At 51.9% G+C, this 22769-nt stretch overlaps 1 protein-coding gene across 3 annotated transcripts in view; it reads left to right on the top strand.

The window, feature by feature from the left end:
* Window positions 1–22474, top strand: part of PLXDC1 (plexin domain containing 1) — a 65745-nt gene extending 43271 nt beyond the window's left edge. For all 3 annotated transcript variants that reach the window (XM_060133918.1, XM_060133917.1, XM_060133916.1), the window contains 6 exons: window positions 3736–3817; window positions 7096–7156; window positions 8328–8463; window positions 14665–14700; window positions 16840–17000; window positions 18547–22474. In XM_060133918.1, coding sequence (XP_059989901.1) covers window positions 3736–3817; window positions 7096–7156; window positions 8328–8463; window positions 14665–14700; window positions 16840–17000; window positions 18547–18666 — 596 coding nt within the window. In that variant the 3' untranslated portion in view covers window positions 18667–22474. The remainder of the gene's footprint in view (window positions 1–3735; window positions 3818–7095; window positions 7157–8327; window positions 8464–14664; window positions 14701–16839; window positions 17001–18546) is intronic.
* The last annotated feature ends 295 nt before the right edge of the window (window positions 22475–22769 follow it).

Genomic DNA, 22769 nt, shown 5'->3' with positions numbered 1-22769 from the left:
TGGCATCCACAGGCAGGAGGCAGTAGAGGGATTTAGCCAGTAGCCCTCCAAGATCCAGGGGGCCTGGTCCTGTCCCTCTTCTGTACCCCACTCACCTGCCGTTGAAGGCACACCATGGCTGGGGCCCCAGCCGCTGCTGCGGACCCCGCAGGATCGGGGTGGGATGTTCTTCAGGATGTGGTCAGGGCGTCTGGGGAGAGTGAGGGAAGGACAGCGCTCTCGTTCTAGTTTTAAAGAAAGTTTTCATCTCTTCTCCTGTTTCATGGTACCTCCCCGCTTCCCTCTGAAGCCGCGGCCTTCTCGCTGCCTTCTGGGGCATTTCTTGCCTCTCTTTCCCCCTCTTCCTCTTCCCTGGAGGTTCTGGGAGCAGGGGTTGAAGAAAGAAGAGGAGGAGGAAGGGTCTTCTAGAATGCCAGGCCACGTCCCAGCAGGTGTCCTCCCCTGGAAAAGAGGCCGGTCCCTGACACCTAGTCACAGGACAAGGACACCTGCGGTTCCAGCCCCGCCCCCACCCTAGTGGCCCTCCCCCTAGGCAGGGCTTCCTCGAGGACTGGTGAGAGCAAACCCAGGAATGAATACACTGCATTTGGGAACAAGGACATCCAAGGGCAGGGCTAACTGCTGGCGCGGAAGACGTGAAACGTCCTGGGAACGCGTTTCTGGGACACTGTCTGTACATTGAAGCCACTTCCCACCCCTCCAGTGAATTCTGTGAGCATTTAATAGCACACAGGACATCTGAAATGCAGATGAGAAATAAAGGTCAGTGGGTTTTATGAATATCCCACGAGGCTCCCAGGGTTTTTTCTCAGTTTGACTGGAGCCATTTAAGGGGTCTCCAGAGTCCTTGGGAATGATCATGGGCTCCCATGTAGGGGAAGGGACAGTGCTACCAGGGCTGTGATTTGAACCCCTGGGAGGCAGGTTTGCTTTGTCCTCAGAAAACTCTGCACTCCACAGCCCCAGGCTTTCTCCCTTACCTTTGGGTAGGGGAGGACTTTTAGCCAAAATTCTTCCAGAGGTGTGGCTGGACTGTTTTCAAGCCATAGCACTCCATGGCTGGTCCTTCTTCTAGAAGAGACTCGTGAAAAGGTGGCCTGGGGTGAAGGTGGGAGCTGGGGAGGGGGATTCCCACAGCGGGACCTCGAGACTAGGAGCTCAGGCTCTCGGCTCAGACAGACCTTCGTTCAAACCCAGACCTGCCACTCTTAGCTCTGTGACTCTCCAAGCCTCAGTTTCCTCCTCTGTAAAATGGGGATAACAAAAGCAACTATTCATTGATTCCATAAACTTTTGTTAACTGCCTACCACGTGCTGGGCGCTGTTCTAGACCCTCTGGACGCGCCAGAGCTCTCTTGTTCTTGGGCCAAGTCGGTCCCTGCTTATTCTCTGCCGGTGGCTTTTCCTCCACCCTTCCAAAGCCTGCAGAGCCCCGGTAGACAAAAGGACACAGTGCCACCTACAGCTCGTCCTTCCCTCAAGGTGACTGAAGGTGACCACGCTGTGCCCACAGCAGCTTTTCTCCCACTCACCGAGGGCTGGTTACCACCTGCCACCTTGTTGGGGGTTCACAGAATGCAAACTGATTCCCTCATTAAGGGACTGTGGCCCAGGCCCATGAAAACTCACAGAGAGAAGAAATGTGTGTGATGTCTCGTGAGTGAGTGGTCATGTTCTGTAGTTAGTGGTCACTTCTGGCTGCTACCAACATGTTCTGTTCAGCTGCTCATCAGATGAGCCCCTACGTTGCACACAGCTATTCCGGGTCAGTGCCTGTCTGTCCTTATAATAAAACGCGTGGGCTTTGCGGCAGCTGCTCGCCACTCTGAGGTCATTCTGGTTCACTTAAGTGGGCAGCATTTAAGCAAGTGAACAACTCTTAAAATCCAGCCCCCATACCTCCTGCTCCCCGGGCCCTCTCTGCTGGGGGTCCACGCATCCTCCAGCAGCTGCTCCCACTAACTTGCCTGCTCTCCACCCTTGCCCTGCCCGGCTAGGCCCCAGCTGCCCCTCCTCCCCCTTCCTACCACCTTCCAGCTCTCCACTCTGCTGAGCCGGCCAGCGTGCTGACTGCTGTTGGGAGCATCCCTGGGATGTGTTCCTCCGGGGCCTCTGTACACAGAGGCCCCTCTGCTTGGACTTCTCTCCCAGGAGAGCTGCCAGGCTGGCTTCCTCGCTCTCTCAGTCTCCTCAGAGGCCTTCCCCAACCTCCCTGAGTAAAACACATCCCCCACCGTCATTCCATCTCCCTGTTCTGATCCGCTTTTCTCCCAGCCCTTCTCACCACTGGCAACCCTAGGGTGGGTCTGTTTGTCTGTGTATTCGTTGGCTGTCTCCTCCGCTGGACTGCAGGTTCCATGTGGGCAGTGCTTCTGTCTTTTCCCGTTCACACTGCATCTCCAGCATGGGGACGGTGCCGGGCCTGGGGTAGACGCTCAATAAATATTTGTTGAAAGAATACATGAGTGAATGAGCACCTGATAGGTATATTGAGGGGAATGAAGGACCAGAGTCGATAACAAATAGCATTCACTGGCTCACCGTGTGGCCAGCTCTGTTATAAACCCTCTCACAGCTGGCCTCCCACACAGACAGCATCCTGATCCCTCTTTTACAAGTGAGGTACCAAGGTACCAAGAGGTCAGGTAACTCTCCAGGGAAGATTTAAGCTTGGATGAGCAGAGGTCAGCATACCCCCTGGGAATAGCTCACTTCCAAGAGGAGAGGGATAGGAAAGGAATGGAATTCCGTATGCCTGGCCTGGTTTACTCTCAATAACTCAGCCCCCAGACTTCCCTGGGAGGAGCTGGAGAGGCCAGGAGCGGGCCTCTGACGGCAGTCCAGCCACGCAAACAGTCCCTAGGAGCAGGGAGTGCTAGCTGGTCAAACCAGGACATCTTAAATCCTTTCCAGGGATTGTAGGCAACACAACTGTAAACACTAAATTTGCCGAGAGACTCGATCTTAATTGTTCCCAGCACTGGAAGAAATGATACTGATGTGAAGTGATGGTGGCGTTAGCAAATGCTACAGTGGCGATCATACAGCGATATAAATGGATCAAATCCATATGTTGTACACCTTAAACTTACATGACGTTATATGTCAAATATATGTCGATTTAAAAAAATCCTTGGCAACCCTGTAATTGTAGGCAATAGGCCAGAAGTATAACTTTCCAGACTGGGTGCAATCCCTTTGTACGTGCTTATGGCGCCCTGTAATTTTCCTATGTAAACCTCATCACAATGATAATTATGTAGTTATTTTTGTTTGATGATCTGCTTAGGGTCTGTCTTCCCATATGACTGTAAGGCCCAAGAAAGTACCAGGTCTTACTGCTGAATCACCAGCACCAGCTCAGGGCCTGACTCCCTGGTGACAAAAGGAAGGAAGGATGGAGGGAAGGAAGGAAGGAAGGAGGGAAGGAAGGAAGGAAGGAAGGAAGGGAGGGAGGGAGGGAGGGAGGGAGGGAGGAAGGAAGGAAGGAAGGGAGGAAGGGAGGGAGGGAGGGAGGGAGGGAGGGAGGAAAGAAGGGTGGGAGGGAGGGAGGGTAGAGAGGGAGAATTAGAGAATTAAGGCTGGACTCAAGTGAGGGTGGCATTAAAAACTTCTAGGGTCCCTGCTAGTCAGAACCTCCAGAGTTGTGTAAGGACCCAGCATTCAGGAAAGTTGCACCTTTTGGAGGCCTGTGGAGGTGCTGGTACTGAGGGGCCGCTGCCTTCTCTCTTGCAGCCTGCCTGCAGCATCGGAGCTGCGACACCTGCATGTCCTCAGACCTGATCTTCAACTGCAGCTGGTGCCATGTCCTCCAGAGGTTCGTACCAGGCTCACCCTCTTATTCCCACAGGCAGACTGTGCAGGGGGGCAGCTGGTGGCATGGCCCCACTCCCTGCCTCGGGCCTCATTACCAACATGAGGGTATCTCTGGCCAGCGCTACTGTGACACTTAGGACAAGAATATCATGAAAGTGAGTGTCTCCCTGAGGCTTGTGACCCATCAAGGTGACGACATGTCACCTTGTGGTGACACCAGACTTCTGGAAGACCATTCAGAGATTCCAGCTACTGCAGCTCCCTCCTCGCACCTGGGAGGGTTGGTTCATCCTCTGGCAGGCCTTCTCAAAGAGTGGTCCACAGCTGTGAGCATCCCAGAATCACCTAGGGCTTGCGCTAAACATGCAGATTCTCGGGGCCCACCCCTGGCCCCCTGCATCAGGTCTCTGGGAGAGAAGCCCAAGAACCTGCATTTTAACACGGTACCTCATCTGCAAAGAAGCGTGAGATCCGCCGGCTCAGGGACGGGATGAGCTTAAGACCCATCGCCATTGGAGGAGAGCCCCATGACCCCAAATCAGCACCTCAAGATCTTTCTCAGGCTGCAGAAGGGTTGCCTAAAAACCATGGGTGTGGAAATCGCAGGCGTCTGTGGAAAGCTGGAGCAAGTGACAAAGCTGTGTTTGCTTGGTTTTGGAAGCAGGGAAAATTCTGGATGAGATCCAGGCTCAGGCATAAAGTTCTTAAATCCAAGTCATCTTCCTCTCCTTGTTCTGAAATCATTCCCTCACGGATTAGACTCAGAATCTGAGCCCTGTTCTCCCGTCCAAGGGAAATAAATGGCGGGGGCGGGGGGAGAATTTCTTTGGGGACTAGGGCTCCCATGAGAGTGGGAAAAGCTATGAACTACAAGAGCCTTTAAGGCAATCTTGAAAAAGTGCAAATTATAGAGGCTCTGAGTTCTTTGCAGCTGTCCTGAATCTGTCAGTGTTTCCTTTGCTCCTTTCCAGTATCCTGGTGCAGAAATAGAAGCCACTGCCTTTATAGGCCGCTGGCCTAGCACACAAGACACAGCTCTGGGCCGGGAGGAGAAAGGGGTGCTCATCTGGCCTCCCAGGTGTTCTTCCCAACAGCTGTGCTCTTATTCACTCTCTTGGGGCCTCAGTTTGTTTTCCCTGTAAAATGGGCTGGGGTTATGTGATTCGGGGAGATGTGGGTGAGGAACATGCCTGTTATTTTAACTCCTCAAATACCAGATAGTATTTTTGCAAAGTGTTCAGGGCCCTTCACATGAAAGGCACAGAGCCTCAGAGAGAGTACACAGGGCACACCCCAGGTTGGTTCTTCCTGGCGTGGAGCTTTGCGGTGTGGTCCATCTTGTGCACTTTCAAGTTTGAGAGTCACTGTCTGAGCACAGGGAGATCATCCAGATGACTGCAGAGGAGGCTGGAGCGCCAGGGCTGGCTGCCACCGCATGACTCAGTGTCCACCAGCAGCTGAGCCATGAGAACTGCAAAATGGCTCACATGAAAGCAAAACCCTGGCTTGATACACCCCCACTTAATGCATGCGCCCAAACCCAGAAAACTATGACAGTTTAATGAGGGTTGGTCAGGGGGAGGGCAGGGCCTTGGGTGTGGATACTGCCTTTGCTGGGTTATGTCAACTACGGGACAAAGACGCTCCATCAGGGATCCTGTCCCCGGATGTCCGTGAGCCTGGGCTCACCAAGCACGGGCCCCTTCTTGACAGATCTCTGGAGCCTCAGCTTCAACTGAGAGCTGACTCCAGGTTCCTAAAAAGCCAGAGGTCAGAGCTGGTGCAGGGGGCCGGCCGCCATGGTCTCTCCCACCAACAGCTGCTTGAAACCACCACATGGCTTCTCGGCTTCCCCTCCACCTACTCTGCCCTCTGCAGCCTCCCAGAGCGTCCCCTCCCCGTGCTGGGGCCAGATCTGATTTAGATTATTTCACTTATCATGCAGGTATTTTCCTTTCATCCCTCTTGCCCCCCAGTGACCCACTCTGAAGTCTATGGGTGACTTTGACTCCAGGATTTGGCTCTGAAAATGAGGGTCACACATAACCCTTGTCTTACAGCGTTGTCACGAGGGTCCCATGAGGTAGTGCCGGAGCAGCATGGGACTGGGGCAGCACCTGGCATTCAGGAGGCACTCTAACAGTGGCCATTTCTCATGCCCTTCTCCTCTGCATCTGGGTTGGTTGGCCCCGAGCTTGGAAAGGGGTGCTCTTAGACATTTATCAAAGGCTCAGTCCTTGAAAGAACCAGTTAGTTTGGCCTAAAAGAAACTTTAGTCCCCAGCCCCCAACAATGCCCTTAATCTTCCACCCCTCAAGGGAGGGGGCACGGAGGACCTGACAGAGGGGGTGTGGATGGCTCAGCTCAGCTGCCGCTGCTGCAGGAGGAGCAGCTCAGAGGCATCTTCAGAAGGAAAGGCGGACAGCGCCTGGAAGCCTCAGCCTCACCAGGTCTCGGATCGATGGGCAGGCAGTTGCCGGTGCAGTTAACCAGCCACGAATCCTTTCGCAGCGCTGGTGGCTCGGGATATTATCTTCCCATGCGGCGGTTCCTGAGCTTAAGTAGGGCTTGGTGGAGTCTCCTGGCACCAAAGAGTGAAGAGCGGAACTGATGCCATGGAGGACATTCTCTGGTTCATCCTCGCACCACACCCCTTCCCTAGGGAAGCACTTGACAACTTCCAGCCCAGCTGAGTGCTCATTGTCCTCCAGGAACCCTCGTCAACCGGTGTTTACTCTCTCCCAGACTCTGGCAGGACCCTGACTTCTGCCCTTCAGTGATCACACAGTGGGTGTTGGCCAGATTGGCTGACGGCCACCCTCAGCCCTGCCCCTCCTTGACAAGTTTAGGCTCCTCCACGAAGAAGTGGGGCTTGGGGAATGAGTAAGACTTTCCCCAGATGAGAACATGTGTGTGAGTTCCCTGGATTCTCAGCAATTTCGTGGCCGCCCAGAGTCAGGAGGGCCTTAAAGGTCATTAGAGGTCATGCAATCAGTCAGCTCCCTACACACACCACACCTGGGCAGATGTGGCCTTGGTCCTGGGGAGCTTGGTCAGGAGGAGGGAGAAGCTGCCACAAATAGCTTCCCCTCCTTTGGGGAAAGGAGTAGAGGGACAGGAGGGTCTGACTCTCGCTCCCACGGCACCTGCCCGGTGGTCTTGGGGAGGTTCGCCCCCTCCTTGCTATCATTGGAGAGCTGTTACCGCCTAGGGGGAGGTGAAGGGGAGGGCTTCTCTGTCAATCCCATCACACCTCTGGCCTTTTGGTTTCCCCTGCAGATGCTCCAGTGGCTTTGACCGCTACCGCCAGGAGTGGCTGTCCTATGGCTGTGCCCAGGAGGTGAGAGGCTTAAGTGAGCCAGGTGTGGGGAGGAGCAGGGCTACTAGCTCGGGTAGCTCTTCTCAAGGCATCTCTGGCTCTTGGTGAAATTCTCCCCTCCACCTGGGGCTTGTCTCCCTGTCTGCTCTGAGCCAATTAGACCCACATGGGAGGTTTCCGAGGGCTCGATGGGCCCCTGAGACAAGCACTTCTGGTGACTTGGCCTGGAGCCTCTCCAGGGGCTCTTTTGGTCCTTACAGAGGGTACGTTGGGCATGGCCTTGGCCACAGCGGGATCCTCCGGGAGGCTGTGCACCTGGTGATGTTCAAAAAGCGACTACCCGGCTCCAGTCCTCCGGCATTTGAGGAAGGCAGTGGTTCTGGGAACGAGGAGGGTTGTTCCTGGCACCTCCCGTTTAGAATCCCATGCAGGTTCCTTCTCACTGCTGGAATTTTCCATGAATGCTCAACACTTTGGGTGGGGAGCCTCCACTTCTCACACCTTATACTGACACAGACCCTTTCATCCACGCATCCTTTCCCCCTCCCTTCCTCCCTCCATTGCAGTGCAAGCACAGCGCACGCACCCAGCACTTCACTGCGTGCTGCCCTGCACTTGCCCTGATTTAATCCTAACACGGTCCCCGGGAGCTGGGGGCCAGTGCCCCCACTTACCGGAGCGGGAAACTGAGGCTCAGAGAGGTTTAGTGATTTGGCCTGCAGCTCGCAGCCGGCGAGATGGTGAAGGTGCCAGGCCCAGCATTTAAATGTGAACCCCCAGGATTACTGCTCTGTGCTCACCACCATCTGTTTTATCAGTAAGGCTGGGTGAGCCGTTTCTGGCCTTAGAAAAAAAACAAACTTTGTCCATCCAGAAGCCTACTGCTGACGCTGGCTGTTGGTGAACGTACAGATTCGCTTTATTTAAGATTGGCATCTCAGTTCCTTCTTTCAGGAGGGCTTCGAGGCAGCTGACAGATAAATTGCCCTGTAAGATAAGACGCTTTCAGGATAAAGTGGAAAGCTTAAATGTACTCAGAGCCCAGCTTTGGTTAGATTACCGTGCTTGGGCCACGCACTGGAATCTTAAATCTTCTGGCCGCTGAGGGATGCGAGCGCCCCACCATCCTCCTGTGTGCAGCATGGCCGCCGGCGAGGCCTCTGTCCAGGGCAGCACAGGATCTCTCTTGCAGGCAGAGGGCAGGACGTGTGAGGACTTCCAGGACGAGGACTCCTTCTCGTCCTCGCCCGACAGCTCCTTCAGCCCCTTTGACGGAGACGTCACCACTACCTCCTCCTCCGTCTTCGTCGACAGCCTCACCACGGAAGGTAAGAGTGGGGCGGAGCCACCGCCCTGGAGCATCACTGTCCCTGATGGGGATTATCTCAGGGAAGAGGGTTGCTCCATCCTTTCACACCTGAGGCTCCAAGCGTGGGGACACTTGCTGGTGAGAGGCAGAAGCCAGGTTTAGAGCGAGTAGACTCCACGCCCATATCAGGGCTGTGGGACGGAATTCACTGTGGCGAGGGGAAAAACTACTGTCCCAGCACACTGCCAGGTATTTTATATAATATCGCGGTTCATCTTAATAGCGATCCTTAGAGAACCTGTGAGGTCTTAGCATCCTGGTAGCAGGTATGAACCCAGTCCACACACTCGGACGTCAGGGAAAGGTTGCCTGATTTTTCTGACTTCCCTTCTGGCTCCCAGCCCTCGCCGAGCTGGCCTGGTGGGGAGTTCCACCCCTGCCGTCCTGGGGCTTGGCTACGCCGTCCTGTGGCGTCCAGTGGGCGGAGGGTAGGTGGGCAGCTCTGACCACCTCGGGTTGCTGCTGATCCATCTCTGCTTCTTCAGGCCTGGTTGTCCCTGGGCCTCCTCTGCCACCCGCATGTTACCGGTGGAACGGTGACTCCTGGGTTCTGGTCCTCTGGAGGGAAAGAATTCAACTGAGAGGCATAGAGTGGTTTTAAGCAGCAGGAGTTTTATTAAGCAAAGCAAAAGTACACCCTCAAGAAGGGAGGACAGTGAGCTGTCTAGGCACCAGAATCAGCCCCGCAGTGAGGGTAGGGCTGGGTTTTTCAAAATCGTGGCAAGTCCCTCCCTGTGTCCTGCATCATTGGATTGACAAGTTGATTGACAGCTTTAGGTTATATAACTTTTCTCCTTGTATGCAGACACTTACCCATAAGCACCCAATCGGAAATGGGGGTGGGGGTGGGGAACCACAATGGTAACTTATTATAAATACTGCATAATGAACCCCAGGTTAGTCTGAGTCACCTCTTAGGTCTGGGTGCACCTGCGCCAACCGGTGCTGATGGTTCGGAAAACCCTGTTGGGTTTTCAATATCTTGCTTGGTCCTCGTAAGGCTGGAAACTTAGCGGTCCTTAACCACAAAAAGGGAGGATCTCTGGGCATGTTCTGGTCACCAGTGTCCAGGTGGGGAGGGAAAGATGACCCCATCCACGATGGGGCGGGACCCACTCACGTCTGACTAGCTACCTAACATGGTCTTTAGTTCCACGGTCCGTTTCTTCCCATTTCTTTGAGGCCAGTTCTCAGAATTGTGGCAGCTTATGTCATGGCTACAGTCTGGTCATCATGTAGTTAACTTCTTCCAACTGATGGGGGTTTCAGTATCTATAAGACAGCTCAAATGATATGGCTCAGAATATTATCTATAGCCCTTGAAGAGGAACTAAGGTCCTTGACTATGCTTAATGCCTAGACTATTATTATTCAGTCTTATTGGACTATTTTCCCTTGTTTCTGCATCTTCTCACATCTCTGATTAAACTTACTCTTTGGCTAAAGTTTTTCCACAGACAAAAGGTAGGCTGAGGACATGGGGGGCAAGGACCATAGGGTCCTGCTCCGTTTCACCCAGGCCTGAGGTCTTATTGAAGCTGCTAGAGGTCCAGCCACCCTGTGGGGAACCCCGTGCAGGCTCCTCAGATTCTTTGGCTATCTCTGAGAAATTCCTCCCTTATCCTTTTTCTTTCTTTTTTTTTTTTTTTTTTTTTTTTTGTGGTATACGGGCCTCTCACTGTTGTGGTCTCTCCCCCACTGTGGAGCACAGGCTCCAGATGCACAGGCTCAGTGGCCATAGCTCACGGGCCCAGCCACTCTGTGGCACGTGGGATCTTCCCGGACCAGGGCACGAACCCATGTCCCCTGCATCGGCAGGCGGACTCTCAACCACTGCGCTACCAGGGAAGCCCCCCTCCTGACTTTTTAAATGCAGCCTAGAGGACTGGAGAGCAGGAACCCATGGATCTGGCTGGAGGGAAGTGAACAGTTGATAGAAAGAGCAAATATTTAAGGGGACTGACCATGTGCCACGTAGGGTGGTAACATTGTGCACCCATTAATATTCACTTAGTCTTCCTAACAATCCTGTACGTTGATGCTGTTTGATCCCCATTTTACAGAGGAGACAGTATGGCTCAGAGAGGTTGATGGCTTGCCCAAGGTCACACAGCCAGGAAGAGGTGGAGTCAGGTCTCATCTAGCTCCAAAAGCAGCAATCTTGCCCCTCGACCCCACTGTCTTTCTCAGTGCTGAAAAAAAAATAGAAAAGGGTCTTCATGGATTCAATGGGTGGAAAAATAGGGAAGGGTGAATAAGTGGGCAGATTCAGACAGGTCCCAACACTCTGAACTTGCCCAGGAATAACAAGTAGCTGGTTAAAGCTCAGGTATTGAGAGCAGAGACTGTGCTAGTGCTGTGAGGGATTCAATAAATCAAATGAAAAATGACACAGGAGGAGATCTTGCCCTCAGGGAGTTAATAACTGAGTCCAGGGGTGACCTTCCAGTTAAAGGACACTCTACTTAAAAAGAAGAACCCCTGGCCAGTCACTCCTGAGTTAACCCTATGTGCTACTGAGGGCACGGTCTGAGCCCAGAGCTGGGCTGGGGGCTACACACCCCATCCTTCAGATCAGAATGCAGCCTTTCCCTCAGAGGTTTACGTCTGCATGGGGCACAGTGCCTGAGGCCAGAAGGGTGGCTGTGTGGGCGTGGAGAGCCCAGCGTATGGCATCTGGGGGCTGGATTCAAATCCTGACTTGGAATTATTCTCCATTTCTCCCGGGTTATTGCCCTGATGAGCTGTCCCTACATAGAGGCAGCGTGTTCTGTTTATCAGTTTTATCATGTGTGTGTCTTCTATCAGCCCAGGAATGTGTCATTTCTGTTTGCTGTGTAATAGTCCCCAAAAGAAAAACATATGTCCTTCCAGTCCTGGAGCGGGTGGTAGAGATTGTTAGGTTACCTCTATAAGAAAAAAATTGGGGGGACTTCCCTGGTGGTCCAGTGGTTAGGACTCCACGCTTCCACTGCAGGGGGCACAGGTTCAATCCCTACCAGGGAACTAAGATCCTGCAAGCCGTGTGGTGCAGCCAAAAAAAAAAAGAAAGAAAGAAAAGAAAAATTGATAAAGACTTCCCCCCACCCCAAACTCTCAAGGTGTCTGGAGGGACAGGTTTGGGTCACCCCCTGCCTGTGCAATTATAACCCACACAGGGAGACTTACTGGAGGCAGAGTATATCTCGGGGTCCAGGAAGACGTGTGAATGAAGGGGATACAGCACTTCAGCCAGGGGGACCCACCTGGTCAGAGCAGAGTTGGAGAGCAGAGAAGTTAGTGAGAGCAGCTGCTGGAGGGCGTGTGGAGCCCTTTTGTCACCAGCCATCCAGAGGAATGGAGAGGACCAGGGGAGCAGGGGGTATGAGAGCTGGATTTTAAGAGTTGTTCACTTGCTTAAATGCTGCCCACTTAAGTGAACCAGAATGACCTCAGAGTGGCGAGCATCTGCCACAAAGCCCATGCATTTTATTATAAGGACAGACAGGCACTGACCCGGAATAACTGTGTGCAACGTAAGGGCTCATCTGATGAGCAGCTGAACAGAACATGTTGGTAGCAGCCAGAAGTGACCACTAACTACAGAACATGACCACTCATTCACTAGACATTACACACATTTCTTCTCTCTGTGAGTTTTCATGGGCCTGGGCCACAGTCCATTAATGAGGGAATCAGTTTGCATTCAGTGGACCCCCAACCAGCCCTCAGTGAGTGGGAGAAAAGCTGTTGTGAGCACAGGGTGGTCACCTTCAGTCACCTTGTGGGAGGGACTGGCTGTAGGTGTCCTTTTGTCTGCCAAGGGTAGATGTGGACTGGGCTACAATGGATTTCCAATGGTCTAGATTCAAAACAAGTTGATTCCAATCAAGTTAATTTGTCCAATGATGTTTAGGGTTACTTTGGTTAGTGTTGAGTAACCAATTCATCATTTCAACTTGTAGTAACAAAATAGACTCAGAGGCATACATAAATACCTCATGTATTGAAATTCCTGAAGAAAACGTATCTTTCTATTATATGCCTACAACTCTCTATTTGTTTTGTTTTACTTTGAATTTTTAGGGGTGCTTTTTATCATTTTATTTTATTATTTTTTTTAATTTATTTATTTATTTTTGGCCGCGCTGGGTCTTCACTGCTGTGTGCAGGCTTTGTCTAGTTGCAGTGAGCAGGGGCTACTCTTCGTTGCGGTGCGTGGGCTTCTCATTGTGGTGGCTTCTCTTGTTGCAGAGCATGGGCCCTAGGCGCGCCGTCTTCAGTAGTTGTGGCACGCGGGCTCGTGGGCTCTAGAGCGCAGGCTCAGTAGTTATGGCTCATGGGGTTAGTTGCTCCGCAGCATGTGGGATCTTCCCAGACCAGGGCTTGAACCCATGTCCCCTGAATTGGCAGGCGGATTCTTAACCACTGAGCCACCAGGGAAGTCCCGAGGGGTGCTTTTTAAATTTAACTTTTTTATAAATTATGTAACAGTTAAATGATAATTAACATGGTTCCAAAGTCAAATCTACAAAAGTAGCTGTATTCAAAGAAGTTTAGTTTCTAGTTTTCTCCCCTCCGCCCTATTCCCTCTTTCCTCTATAAGGGACCATTTAAAAATTTTCTTATGGTTTATTCTTTTATTATCTAATGTGATTTTTTGATATTTGAAGATTTATTGGAAATGTAGAGCAGGGCAGTATGCCACGTCCAGGCACTGGGAGTGTAAATAGCTGGGTATTGAGAGGCTCACAGTCTATGGAATCAGTGGGACCCAAGATGCCACAGAAACAGATACCAAATGCAATGGGACACAGGGGAGGACACACCCATCTGTCCTCCAGGAAGTGACGGGCCTGGACCAGGACTAGGGTGAGGCAAGTGAGGCACTCAGTGCAGGTATCAAGTTTAAGGAGGCACCAAAAGAAAAAAAAAAAAAGCAGTAAATAAGATAATAATCTTTTCTTGCAATATTTGTAAAAATCAAAATTAAAGCCAAAAATTCCATAATAAACAAAATTTCAAAAAATTCTAAAAAGACAGGATCAGACCCTGTGTCACATGTATCAACCTAGCCCCAGCCCTGCAGGGGGCATTTCAGGGTTGGGACTTTTGAAAGAGAAGGGGAGGAAGGGCATCCCCTGCAGGAGGAACAGTACATACAGCGGCTCAGAGGTCTGAGAGGGCTCCAAGGTCTGGAGAGCCTTGGGTAGCTTGTCACAGACACTGACATGCTGTCGAGTTGTGGCCAGCGGTAGGAGAAAAGAAGATTGGGACTGAGAAGGGCCTTGAACATCTGTGAACAAAGGGGAGCCAGTGGAAGCCTTTAAAATGAGGAGGATGGTGGAGGTGCTGGAGGGGAAGGAGGAACGAAGCGTGTGTTGCAGGCCCTACATTGTGGAAGGTTCCGCTGGTTTAACGTTTTGATGCTTGAAGCAGTAAGCTCCAGTCATCTAGAACATTCTCCTGACGTGGAATTCTCACTGTCCTTTCCCCATAGGAATGGGTGGGGAAGAGCCACAGGAAGGGTCAACCACTGGAACTTATTTAGGAGGCTGCAAGATACACTCCTTGAGGTGTAGAGGGAGTGTGCTGTACCCTGGGAAGTCTCCAAGCAGATTCGATCTTGTGACACACACACCTCTCCTCAAATCCTTCCTCAGCTTCCCGCTGCCCCTTAGGCCCTCAACTTAGCTTTCCAGACAGCTGATCCCCCCACACCCCCGCTTCACTCTCACCACCCTTCATTCACATCCTCGCTACCCTCCAGCTGCACTGAACTGCTTTTTTTGTCTCAAATGGCCAAGTTCTTGCTGACTCCAGCCTTTGCCCCCACTCTCTCCTCTGTCTGGGACCCTTTCTCCCAGCCCCATAGCTCATCCCTCCTTCTTGACTCCCTTTGTCTGGGCGAGGCCCCCAGTCGGAGTCAACTCCTAGTAAACACTCAGTAAATATTTGTTGAATGTATGAACACTACGAAAAGTTGGCTTGTCTGTCTTGGCCTTCTACCTTTACACTGCTGTGTGACTTTGAGCAAGTCACCTCCCCTCTCTGTGCTTCAGTTTCCCAGCCTTCAAAATGAAGGGTTGGACTTGAACCTCCCTAAAGTCTCATCCAGACCTAGTGACAGAGGCCATCATGATTCCACTAATCTTGTGCCTTCTCTCCTTTCCCTTTGAAGATGACACCAAGTTGAATCCCTATGCAGAAGGAGAGGGTGAGTACAGAACTGCCTGCCCCTCTTCAACACACCACTGCCTCTTGGACCCACCCTGGAAGAGGGTGCAGCCGTCACCTGGCCTCTTTGCTTTTACTCTGAGTGGGGGAGGGGGAAACAACAGCAGCCTGCGCTTCCCAGACTTCCTGCTGGGTGGGAAGGCAGGGGGCTTCTGGGAACAGAACCCCTAGACTGAAGGAGCAAATCTACATCTAGACATTTCTCATCTCAGCCAGGAACCTCCTGTGGTTCTTCTTCCGGCCTCTGTGCCCTTGAGTATCCGCTTCCCTGATAGGAGTGAGAGGAGGAAGTGAGGGCTAAGCTAGGGCAGGCATGGCTGTGTGGCCTGTGGCCCTGGCTTCTGTCCCCAGGGGCCTCCCAGCCAATGAGGGGTGGAGAGCAGCTTCTCTCACTCAAGTGACTTGGCAGAGAGTACATAAACGTTGCCCACCACAATTTTTACAGGGCGCCAGAAGGGGGGGTCCCCTTTCCCCAGGACTGCCTGGGGGATAACCTCCTCTCTAGGGACATGGGGTAGCCCCACCTCCCCTGCCCTTTGCCCAGAGCCAGCTCAAGCCCTTGCTGCAACTACCACAAAGGGGAGATGGAAGAGCCTTCCGGCCCCAGGGGCTGGGAGACTGTTACCTGGGCTCCAGCAGGAGAGGAGGGGCTATTAACGCAGCACATCTTAATGGGGTCTCCCACGGGAGACGGAGCCATTGCTGCTCTATGGGCTGTGGGTATGAGTGTACACGTGTGTCTGTTGGGCTGTGGGGAAGCAGGGGGCCCTGGGCCACATTCCCCTTACTCTGCACCATGTGCTCATCAGCCCAATCTCTGCCCCTCAGATCATAGGGTCACTGAAGGCTGAGGTCTGACGGCCAGCTCAGGAGAGGCCAGCTTGGGGCGTGTCATCACAGCTCCCCCAGCTCTTGGCAGATGGAGGCATGAACCACGCACAGGAGTGCCCCAGGATAGTTTCTCTCCTGGTTTTTTTTTCTGCTGACAGAGAAACGGGGATGGAGAACATAATGATTTTGGATGCACACAACATCTTATTAAAAATCTCTACCCACTGTTGACTCCCATTCCACCCACCAGCGATGTAAAGTGGATTCAACATTTGTGTTGCTTACATGCTCATCTGTCTTCTCTATGTCGTTATCTCCACATCCTTTTAGGGCAGGGAGAAGGAGCAAAAGCCCACCCCAGGTAATATCAGGGAACTAGGTTTCTTGGAGGCTGGCACTAACTGTGTCCTTGGACAAATCCCTTCATCTCTCTGTATTTCCATTCCTTCAGCCGTACGAGAAAGGTGTTGGACTGGATGAGCTTCCAGTTCGATAGTCTATGGAAAATACCCAGTCTTCTCCTGGGGAATGTATTTCCAATGCTTGGAATGTTCACAAAGAGTGTCTGCTGGTTTCTTAGCCCTCCGAATGTCTAGTTCATTTCTTTTATTGAGTTCCTCTGATGGGTCTGCCGGTTTTTCTAAGAGTTGAAAACACAGAGATGACTAAGACACTGTCCTTGCCCTACAGGAGGTCACAATCTGGTAGTGGACAGTGACAGGTAAAGATGTGGTCATTTTGCTATCATAATAGCTAACACTTTTAAAAGTTGTCCAAGATACCTGCCGTGATCCTCAGCAGTTGACATGAATTATCTCATTTTCACCCTCTCAATAACCCTACCGGGTACTTAACATTATTATCCTTGTGCTACAGAAACGATAACCGAGACACAGAGAAGTTAAATAATTTGCCCAAGGTCACACAGCTCGTAAGTAGCAGAGCCTGGATTTGAATCCAGGCAGCCAGGCTCCAGATCCCAAGTCTTAACCATCACATGCCCTTTGTGAATTCCTTAAAAGAACTTATATGGGATGGGTACTGGAGAGAAATGTTATAATCCTTAGTAGACATTTGGGCAACTTTTAAGCGATTTGGAAAACCACCTGAACCGTGCTAAGAACAAAGTTCATGTCATACTCATAATGGTTCCACCGACTCCACCTTTTCATGTATTTGATAAGTAGACCTGAAGGTTCTGTCGGCTTTCATCTCTGGGACTTTGTCAGAACCCAGGACCCCATGACCCCACCTTCCTTGTTCCCCTGACCTAATGATCTCTCCACAGGCCTTCAGAACAACCTGTCCCCCAAGACAAAGGGCCCTCCCTTGCACCTGGGTACCATCGTGGGCATCGTGCTGGCCGTCCTTCTCTTGGCGGCCATCATCCTGGCCGGAATCTATATCAATGGCCACCCCACCTCCAACACTGCGCTCTTCTTCATCGAGGTCAGTGCAGGATTGGGCCGCCTCTCTCTGGCGTCTGCATCTGCATCAGTGTTTCCCCAGCCTTTCAGTACCTGCCTCTCCCCATCTCATCCCTCACCCGCCACGTGCAGGCCTCCTGTTTCCACCTGAGGGACTTCATTGACTCCATCCAGGCACATCTTGCACTGGCGGGCACCCTCTGAGTCCCTAACCCCCCAGGGCTTGACCCCTCAGGACTCCTCCGGCCCTCTTGTCCTGTTGAACAGCCTCTGCTTTTGCGCTCCCATTTGTGAAATCAGAACAGTCCCCAGAAGAAAGAAAGAGGCCAGAAACGCCTCACATGCCCCTTGAGTGTTGTGCAACCATCCCTAATGATTTATGGTCTCTCACACCCAACTTCCAGGCCTAGTGCTTATTCAAAGCCGTAATGGAACTGAGGTCTCTGCCTCTTGGCCTGCTGTGTGCGATTTTCGATTCGATTTGACAGGCCATAGTAATCATAAGAGTTGCTCTGTCTGGGAGCTTTTGTTGAGGATGCTGCGGTTTGCAACATCTCGGGATTCAGAAGAGTCAGCCTGAGGTGCAGCATGGGAAGTAAGGCCTGCGCCCCTTCACTCTGGGCCACAGGGCTCAGCAGCCCCTGCCCCAGCCCCCCACTCTCGGCATCTGGCCAGCTCTCTGACTCCTACAGTGATGGGGCCTCTGGGACTGCAGTCCTCCACATGGGTCACAAGCCCCCAACCTCATCACCCAGAGGCCTAGGTCGTTCCCGCCTCTCTCTTTTTTTTTTTTTTTTTTTTTTGCGGCACGCGGGCCTCTCATTGCTGTGGCCTCTCCCGCTGCGGAGCACAGGCTCTGGACACACAGGCCCAGCGGCCACGGCCCATGGGCCCAGCTGCTCCACGGCACGCGGGATCCTCCCGGACCGGGGCACGAACCCGTGTCCCCTGCATCGGCAGGCGGACTCCCAACCACTGTGCCACCAGAGAAGCCCCCTCCTCTCTGTTTAGATGCCCCGTTTCTTATGAATTCTAACCAGTCATTCTTAGCTTAAGATTAAGACCTACTGAGGCTAAGGCCAACCTTGTTTCTCCTGGGGAACCTGCAGATCCCCAGCCACAGGGAGGCTGACCAGAGGTCTGATGGAGGCCTGGGAATCTGCATTTCCTCCAGCTCCCCAGCTCTGATGCAGGACCTGTACTGTCTGGAGGGTTATCTTAGCGTTTCCAGAGCCTCCCAGATCATTCCATCTCTTACCCACTCCCTCACTTTCCACAGTCTCAGGACTCCACTCAGTGTGCTGCTGCGCTTTTCACCTTGCGTCCTGCAGTCCACATGGCGAGGAATAAAATGACCTCTTCCTTCCCAACTCCTGGGGCTCCCAGCAGGTTTCCCAGGGGGGCGAAGGATCACAGCCGGGAGCCTTCTGGGGGAGAGGGCCCTAAACTTCACCCTCCACCAGCACCTTTGAGAAGTGCTCAGAGCCGTCCCCCGGGGGAAGGGGGAGGGAGGGGAGGGTCCCAGGGGAGGGATCGCGCCCACTGACTCTGCGCCTGTGTCCCCGCAGCGGAGACCTCGCCGCTGGCCGGCCATGAAGTTCCACAGCCACCTTAACCACTCCACCTACACAGAAGTTGAGCCCTCAGGCCACGAGAAGGAGGGCTTCGTGGAGGCCGAGCAGTGCTGAGAGCGCCAGGTCTCCCTTGGAAGGGTAGGAAGGAAGACCCGGGGACCTCAGCAAACGTGAGTCAAAGCAAAGCAGAGAAGTGACCTTCCTTGGCCTCCTCTGAACACACCCTGGCTGGGAAGATGAGCCCATGGTCTGCGGCGCCAGAGCTATAGTTTGGCCGTCACACCCCAACTATTGAAGCAGGAGGCAGAAAAGCAACCACATTGAACTTTTAAGGAACAGTAACCTAATTTCAGCCTGCTTTGATGCCAGGGGTCTCCCCTTCTGAGTCTCTCAATGGTCTACTCTGTAGCTGCCTCAGAGATCCCCTCCCACCTGGAGACGGCCAGATGCCCTGCTCCGGTCACCTAACGCCCCTGCATATGACACGCGAGAACCCAGCTCTAGACTGGGGCCGCTGTATTCCAGGGTCCATAGACTCAAGAGCTGGTCCTCAAGGCTATGGATGCAGCATAATTTGCCCCAGCTTCTGTGCTCTGGAAGTCTGAAGAAGGAGTTCTCTCCATCTGTTAAAACACAGGTATGGCTGCTCCCAGCCCTTTTGGCAAGCCACTGACCGGCATGCCGGCATCAGAAGAAAGCCAAAGGAGAGAAGAAAGAACTCGTGGGAAGATTGTATTTTTAGGCTTCACTACCCCAGCTTGACGTTTCTGCTGAGAACCAGTACTTCTGCAACAAACATGTGTGTTGCCTGTGTTGCGGGCTTTATCCAACTGCAGCCCAGCCCGGGCCTGGCAAGCCGTGCTGTGCATGGCCGCGTCTACCCTGCGGGCTCTTCATTCCAATGGCACGTTTGGTGTCCACTGTATTCACTGGCCTGGTCTTCTGTCAGTGCCAGTAAGTACCTCCAAAGGCAGGGCCTGCCTGATTAATATTTTTCCTCCTCTGAGCTGGAATTTTATAGCCATTAAAGAGAAACAAGGTGGAGAGAGGGCTTCTTGAAACATACCCAGCAGGGAGCTTCAGTTGGATTCTGTTGAAAACCAAAGCCTCCAGAGGGATTGGGATAGAGGAAGCTGGTGTGGGAAAGAGGGACTTTATACGTAAGACCTTGACCGGGAAAGTTGCTTGCATCTCCCCAGCTCTGCCGGAAGTTCTTGGGGCAGAGAGTTTAGGCTCCTAAACTTAACCTGCTTTTAAGGGAGTTCTGTCCCAGGGATGAGTTGGGGTTGCTTCTGAAGAGCATTTCAAGTGAAAACCTATAGTTCACCCTCATTCAAAGTAAAAAAAACATCATCAGCAAATAAATATTAAATCACAGTCTCCACTTAGTCACATCCTTTTATGCATGTCACCGGGATGCTGCCAAAGAAAGAAGTTAGTTTAAATACAAGGCCTCCTGAGGCAGGGGTAGGGAGTCTGCCAATAACCAGGCACATCCAAACACTGGGCTGAAGGTTTTCCAGATGTTTCATGGTTTATCCTTGGTGAGGATGGTAACAATCAGAGTGGGAAACATGCTGGACCTCGGCTATCTATATGTATTCTTCATAAACCAGGCAAAGGAATAGCTATGGTTTTGAGAAATCGTATCAGAATTTGCGAAAGTAAAAAGGTAATGCAGCAAAGAGAATAGGATTCTTTTCAAGCTTCTGAAGGACAGAAAGGTCTGAAACAGAGCTCTCTTAATGGGAAAATTGCAGCCAGGCGCTGAAATACTCTAGGCTCCCAGCACTGCTGGCTGGCAGGAGGGTGATTTTTGCCCTTGCCGGACCAGCAGAGCATCTATGACTTTTGTGTGTCTAAAATGGCCAGTGGGGCAGTCCCCACTGTGGCCAAATGCAGTACACAGCTCCGTGGATCCCACTCCCAAACTCCAGCACACTTCTTCCCAATGGGAGCCCTTCCGATTGTTCTGATTCCTGGAGGGGAAGAACACAAGAGTGAAGAAACGGGCGGCGGTGTCCTGAGGTCTCTGCCGGTAACACTGCAGGTAGAGAGAGAAAGCATGAGATAGCTCGGACCAGTCACAGCAAGCCTAGCTGGCGCCTGGGATGACAGTGGTGAGGGCAGTGGAGCTGTTTGGTAGCAGGTAGCCTGGTTTGTTAACAGCAACAAAGAACTAAAGATGTGTCCCTAAGAGAGGTCCCTGGACACTAAGAGTCCCTCAAGCCACAACAAAGTGCTCCTAGGAAACAGCCAGCAACTCGCAGAGTTAACACTGGTTCCCAGATATCCGTAGGATCTCTCACAAGATCAAGCATCTCTTAGACCCAGGAGTTTTACTCCAAGGTTTAGAGCGGGTTCTTTGGGTAACTCTAGAGAGTGACTCACCTGCACAGTGAGTGACCAGAAGGAGACAGGGGTTTCATGGTCAACCAGCGAAGTGGTACTTCTGTGCTGTGCTGTGCACAGTCAACCACAGAGAGCTTGCAAAATTCCGGTCCCATCCACCCCACAGGCAGGTACAATGACTGTGACAGGAAGCTTCAGCCCCTTGAAACAGCTGTCTGTGTTGTACCCAGAACTCAGAAGCTCTCAGGGAGGCTCTGTTTTACACCAGAACTCTTAAGAGAGCCAACAAGAAAATGAGAAGAAGAAGAAGAATGCAGAGGCCAAGTGTGAGAGGAGACCCCTGGGTCAGGCTGTGAGCACAACTTAGTTCCCCTTTAATCAGCTGCCCCTAGATTTGTGGACCTGTCCAGTCAGGCCCCTGGGGTTTCTGATTCTAGAACATGGGTGCCTATAAGCCCAGCCACCAACCCCAGTACCCAGAAATGCCCCAGGAAGAGCAGATGGGGTTTTTCAAGCTTGACTAACTGGCCGTCTCCCTTCCGCCATAATTAGGTATCACCAGCCACTCACCCCAGCTGGCCCCTGACTCTGGAAACTGCCTCTTCAGGTCTTCAGGTCTCAGCCTGGAGCCTGAGGTTGAAAATGTCCTTTTGTCCCTGTTAGAGGTTCTCGGTGGGCCTATGGAAACAATCTTTAAAATGTGTGTGTTTTGCCAGGGCTTGCCTGTGTCATGTGTTCTTGTATGTATATATTTAGGTGTCTATCTATATTTATAGATAGATAGATTATTGCCAAGAACATTGGATGAAGCTTGTAGCTGTGCTCAGCCTGTAGCTTGTTGTATTATATTAAGACAGTGGCAGAAGCTGCCAGCCAACCACACTGTGTGAAAAGAAGAGTGTTCACCACCAGAGCTGATCACTTATTTCGTTGTGGGCAGAGCTAAGACTCTGTTCTCTGGGTACAGGAACAGATAAGAGATTTGCATGAAGCCCTGATCAGGGCCCACACCCAGACTCCCTATACCAGGTGGAGTCACAAATAAAACCAGCCTCTCTCTCTCACCATCTCCACCCTACCCCACCCCCAACGAAAAGTCACCTGAACTTACAGCACAATTCGAAGGATCTGGGATCTGAGGGCACACTAGCTGTTCTAAATGCAATGTATTCACACATTTAGCGTGAAAATTCCTTGCACGGATTTCAGTGTTAATAAAAGGCAACGTTCATTTACGACTTCTGCCGTGTGCAAAATTAAATGCAAAGGATTTTGTGTGACATTCTACAAATCCTCGCACAGACTTTAGTCCTGATGATGCCAGCTTCTCTAAGGACTGAGCTAAGGAGCAGAGGAACAGCCTCCAGCAATCTGCCCACCAGGGGTGCTCTTCCCAAACTCCTGTCCCACCTCAAGAGAAACAGCCTGGAAAGAGACTCCAGCTATTTATTCGTGGTTTGTAAGTCCCCGGAAGTAAACCTCATGGGTTTCTAATCTACTATCTAGAAATACAGAATAAATGTGCTAAGTTGGCACTGCCACATTTCTGGAGGCTTTGCCTTTGAACCACTTTAGTAGCCTCGTCGTTTTTATTACTTTGCATATTTTGTTCACAAAACATGGTTAAGCAAACCAAAACAAAAAGAGGAAAAATTTGAACTTCTTACAGCCAAAATCAGCTATGCCAAATTTCAGGCTCCAAAAACAAGCCAATTTATAAATAAACATGCTGTGTTTGCCAAAGAAAGAGGAATGTGTTGGAGAAGGCCATGTGGATTGGTGAGAAAGCCCCCCAGCTGCTCCACAGTGCGTCAGGAGGCGGAGCTGCAGCCCCAGCCCTGCCCCTGAGGAGCTGTGTGTTGTTG

The sequence above is a fragment of the Lagenorhynchus albirostris genome, chromosome 20, assembly GCF_949774975.1.
Source record: "Lagenorhynchus albirostris chromosome 20, mLagAlb1.1, whole genome shotgun sequence".
Taxonomy (NCBI): domain Eukaryota; kingdom Metazoa; phylum Chordata; class Mammalia; order Artiodactyla; family Delphinidae; genus Lagenorhynchus; species Lagenorhynchus albirostris.
This window is presented reverse-complemented; position numbering and strand designations above follow the sequence as displayed.